Source organism: Electrona antarctica, assembly GCF_951216825.1.
Source record: "Electrona antarctica genome assembly, chromosome: 6".
NCBI classification, from domain to species: Eukaryota; Metazoa; Chordata; class Actinopteri; order Myctophiformes; family Myctophidae; genus Electrona; species Electrona antarctica.
This window is the reverse complement of record NC_136811.1, coordinates 41,326,772-41,331,897: the sequence shown is the minus strand read 5'-3', so window position 1 is coordinate 41,331,897 and position 5,126 is coordinate 41,326,772. Positions and strand designations below refer to the sequence as shown.

At 45.9% G+C, this 5,126-nt stretch overlaps 1 protein-coding gene across 1 annotated transcript; it reads left to right on the top strand.

Annotated features, from left to right (window-relative positions):
- Nucleotides 1-609: 609 nt before the first annotated feature.
- Nucleotides 610-1,260, top strand: LOC306924888 (phosphatidylinositol-glycan biosynthesis class F protein-like; the record flags this gene model as incomplete). The annotated part of the gene is made up of 1 exon (XM_079503572.1): nt 610-1,260. The coding sequence occupies one exon, from the start codon at nt 610-612 to the stop codon at nt 1,258-1,260; it is 651 nt and encodes a 216-aa protein (XP_079359698.1).
- Between the last annotated feature and the right edge of the window lie 3,866 nt (nt 1,261-5,126).

Here is a 5,126-nt window from a genome sequence, read left to right as displayed (position 1 = left end):
AGAGGTACAAAGGGACCCTTAATGGATTTGTAACTCAGAGTGTGTACACTGTGGTACATCTCTGGGACCCCAAATCTACACTGTAAAATCAACATGGCTTGGCTTCATGCAGTGGTCAGTCTGAGACATCAGTCGTCTATCACTTATCTATGATGTACAATGTCAAATTTGTTCAAGGGTTCGGCCCTATCCGAGTCCCTGACCTTTCATCATTCTATAATTAATCATTCTATATAATTAAAGTTAAATATTTAATATTAAAAAAAAATCATGTGGATCTTGGGAATGGCATGACTTCACGTGGCCAGCGCGTGACGTCAGTCGTCTATGACGTATCTATGATGTATTTATGAAGTATGACTCCAAATTTGGACTTGGATTTTCATTCAGTTAAAGCCTGCATCTGATTAACATCACCATAATATTCTAAAGTCTCACTTACGATGCAGTGTGCACAGGACTGTCTCAGGTGGTGCTCATGTCTCCATGGTGGCGCTCCATGTTTATGGAAGAGAGGTAGCATGGTCTCCGCTGCTCACTTTGTTTTTTAAAACAAACCACGGGGTGTCATATTGTTAGTGTCTAGTAACCGCCGGGACGTCCGCCATTATGTGGGACCAGGAACTCAGAACCATGGCGTCCTCACATGCCATCCTCGCCTCCTCGGTGATCATGTCCACTGTGGTACCTGCGGTCCTGGTTCGGGGCTTCTCGGTGTACGAAACACACCTGCTGTGGCTTTACTGCCTGGCCGGAGCTGTGGCGGCCGTCAATATCTCGGCCTTCTGGTTGTTAGGCATCGCCTCACCCACTGCTGACCCTAACCCACTGTCCAGGTTGCTTCGCTCCTGCCTCTACCTCTTCCTCTCCTGCCTGTTCTACCACACTGTCGTGGTTCTCTACGGAGCGCCGCTTATTGAATCGGCCGCGGAGACCTTCTCCTTGGCCGTGCTGCTGACCTCTCTGACCACACTGAGGTGTCTGTGTGTCCTGGGTCCCGACGTCCAGGCCTGGATACGAGTGTTCACTCGCCATGGGGCCAAGACTGTGTGGGACAGCTCCCTCCGGATTACTGTGGCCAGCACTGTGGTTGGAGCTTGGATGGGAGCCTTCTTCATACCCCTGAACTGGGACAGGCCATGGCAGGCGTGGCCTGTTTCCTGTAGTCTGGGCTCTGCCATTGGATTCGTCAGTGGGCTTGTTGCTGCCCCTGCCTGGATCTACTATCATCGCAAACAGCTCACCTACAAGTGCAAGTGATGAACAGTTTTACTTTATATTTATTAGTTTGTTTAATTTTTAATTTTATTTTTTTCGATCTCAGGCTTCGTGCCAAAGTGAGCATTCCTGAACTTCTCCCTCTGAGCGGTTAGGTGGCTTACAAGGTTGCCTCGACCGTCTGTGTGTGGGTGATTGTGAAGCACACTGTAGAGTGCGTTGGATAAAGATAAATGCACCATTTTCCATTTACAAGCATGCAGTTTGACGTTTCTGCATCAGTCTCTGCAAGTTATCACTGTGGTGTTCTTCCTGGTGGAGATATGGGCTCCCCTGAGCGCACCTTTCTAGTTTATTTTTATCTCACTCTCACATAAGTGCTTTGTTGTTGAATCGGCGTCAATGGCAATCAAATCCTTAAGCCATCTTGACACGCTGAAACCAACCTCTGCATGAAGGATGACAATGTATCTGCAGACATTTATCTGATGTAAGCTACAGACACTTTTATTTATTTTAAATAGCTTCCCTGCTCTTCAGTTGTCTGGTTTTTGTTTTCACGAGAACTGTACGCAGATGTATCTGAAAGGCCTTCATAAAGTAAAGTAGAAATGCACTCTGTCGGGGTGCCAAGCAGAGAGTAACATGAGGTTATTGACCTTATACCAACCTTGAAACGTATCTTAGTCACGTCACAAAGAAGGGTGTTCCCTTATTGGCTGTTGATGGTGATCCCTGATTGCTGGTCCCTAATTGGGCTACGGTCTTAAACAAGAGAGGACACCGACATACAGACCCCCGCATACATACATACCCAGCCTATACTTGCGCATATATATACAGTATACTTGCGCACTCTTCTTATGCAAGTAACTAGGAATTGATTTTTTTCGGGATCCATAATACAGAAAGGTCGTTTGAGCTATGTTTGAGCTCAGGACCACTAGTGTATTCATACATGTACTATGTACCACATAAGGGTTAATCGTCCTGTTCATCTGTCTATGTTTATGTTCTATATGATTGGGCTGCATCGGCCTTGCAAAGCTGTCCTTGAAATGTATTAGACTCCACGATGCCACACGTCTATGTCGCAGTGACACACACACAAACCGTACATTCTGAACGAACGCAGAGCGATGTATCTTTGGCCACTGACTGAATTTTCCTTGCTGGGCAGGTTCAAATCAAACTTTATTTATATAGCACATTTCCAACAGCCAAAGGCCGACCAAAGTGCAAAGGAAAGGAAAAGCAAATACAACATAGACATCAAAGGCAATAAATAAAAACAACATGCAAAGAGCAAAAATAGAATAAACAAAAGGACTCAATTGCAATTAAAAGCAAGGGAGAACAGATGGGTTTTAAGTAGGGATTTAAAAACTCTGATCGACTGGGCATATCTAATGGTGAAGGGCAGTGATTTCCAGAGCATGGGACCCACGGCCGCAAAAGCACAGTCACCCCTGCTCCTCTTGCTGGTCGTAGGCTCGACCAGCAGCAGCTTGTCCACAGACCTTAACGCTCTGGGTGGGACATAGGGCACAGTTACGTCAGAAAGGTAGGAGGGTGAGGACTGAGAGGTCATGAAGTGTTTTAAAAACAAATAAAATAACCTTAAAATCGATTCTAAACTTAACCGGGAGCCAGTGCAGCGAGGCGAGAACTGGAGTAATGTGGTCCCGTTTTTTTGTGCCAGTGAAAAAGCAGGCAGCTGCGTTCTGTACTAGTTGTAAGCGCCTGAGTGAAGCCTGGTCGATGCCAGTATACAGAGAGTATACTGGCAGAGTATACACAATAGTCTATTCTTGAAGAAATAAAAGCATGGATAACCATCTCCAGCTGTTTTGGGGGGAGGTAGGATTTGACCTTGGCAATGACTCAAAGTTGGAAGAAACTAGTTTTAACGATGGAGCTGATTGATTTTGAAGATCTTTATCAAAAATAAAACCGAGATTTCTGGAAAAGGGGTGAATATTAGAATTTAGCACACCCAGGGAGCTAGAGGCATCTAAACATCGTTAGCGTAGCAATGAAAGGCCATGTTGTGTTTTGCCAGTAGGGGTAGCACATAAAGGAGGAATAAAATGGGACCCAGTATGGAGCCTTGCATGGGGCACTCCACAAGAAAGGGGGGCCGCAGGTGACGCAAATTCCCCTAGGTGGACGGAGAAGGTTCTCTCTGACAGATAAGACTGGAACCATGTGAGGACGGAGAAGGTTCTCTCTGACAGATAAGAGGAACCATGTGAGGTCGGAGAAGGTTCTCTCTGACAGATAAGAGGAACCATGTGAGGTCGGAGAAGGTTCTCTCTGACAGATAAGAGGAACCATGTGAGGACGGAGAAGGTTCTCTCTGACAGATAAGTCTGGAACCATGTGAGGACGGAGAAGGTTCTCTCTGACAGATAAGTCTGGAACCATGTGAGGACGGAGAAGGTTCTCTCTGACAGATAAGAGGAACCATGTGAGGACAGAGAAGGTTCTCTCTGACAGATAAGAGGAACCATGTGAGGACGGAGAAGGTTCTCTGACAGATAAGAGGAACCATGTGAGGACGGAGAAGGTTCTCTCTGACAGATAAGAGGAACTATGTGAGGGCGGAGAAGGTTCTCTCTGACAGATAAGTCTGGAACCATGTGAGGACGGAGAAGGTTCTCTCTGACAGATAAGAGGAACTATGTGAGGACGGAGAAGGTTCTCTCTGACAGATAAGAGGAACCATGTGAGGACGGAGAAGGTTCTCTCTGACAGATAAGAGGAACCATGTGAGGACAGAGAAGGTTCTCTCTGACAGATAAGAGGAACCATGTGAGGACGGAGAAGGTTCTCTCTGACAGATAAGAGGAACCATGTGAGGACGGAGAAGGTTCTCTCTGACAGATAAGAGGAACCATGTGAGGACGGAGAAGGTTCTCTCTGACAGATAAGAGGAACCATGTGAGGACGGAGAAGGTTCTCTCTGACAGATAAGAGGAACCATGTGAGGGCAGTGCCTGAAATACCAACCCGGTTGTTCTTAACGTGATAATAAAATGGTGTAGTCAACTGTGTCAAAAAAGCCGCCGAAAGATGGAGGAGCACTAATGCGACAGGGGTACCAGAGTCGGCTGTTAAAATAAGATCATTAAAAACTCTGAGAAGGGCTGTCTCTGTGCTATGGCCAGGTTTGAAGCCAGACTGAAATTTCTCGTGCAGGCCGTGGGACAGTAAAAATGACTGTAGTTGAGAATATACAAAAAGGGGAGCTGGGAAATGGGTTGTGTGGGCGTTCTGTAATCGGTCCATCACATCACAGGAGACTGCACAGTGCACACACAAAGCTGGGTTGGAAACGCAGAGGTAAAGTCAGTGACGTATCACGGCCACAAAGCACAGGTGTAAATGGCACTTCTGCAGTGCATACTCCACAATACATACGTTACGGTCTATGACTTGGCCAGCTGAACCGTGCACAAAGTGTGCTCTTCTCAATTCTATATTCTCAAGGCTATATATAGATGACAAAACACTAAACCAGATGATTTTATTCATTTCCTTTTTTTGCCGAATTTATGGGTAATTTTACTGTACATACTCGTCTGCAACATGAAGTTGAATAGTTGTCAATTTTGCAGTCAGTTGACGTCGGAATAATAACCTGTTGAACTGGATCATCTCTACCTATACCTCTCTCTACCACTCTGATGTATTTGTGCGCGTGTGTGTGTGTGTGTGTGTGTGTGTGTGTGTGTGTGTGTGTGTGTGTGTGTGTGTGTGTGTGTGTGTGTGTGTGTGTGTGTGTGTGTGTGTGTGTGTGTGTGTGTGTGTGTGTGTGCTAGTTCGAGCTGCTCACAAAACACTCTAAATGTTTTATCAGGTTCTAGCCATGGCTCTATGTTTAAAAATGTACTCTGTCTTCCCAG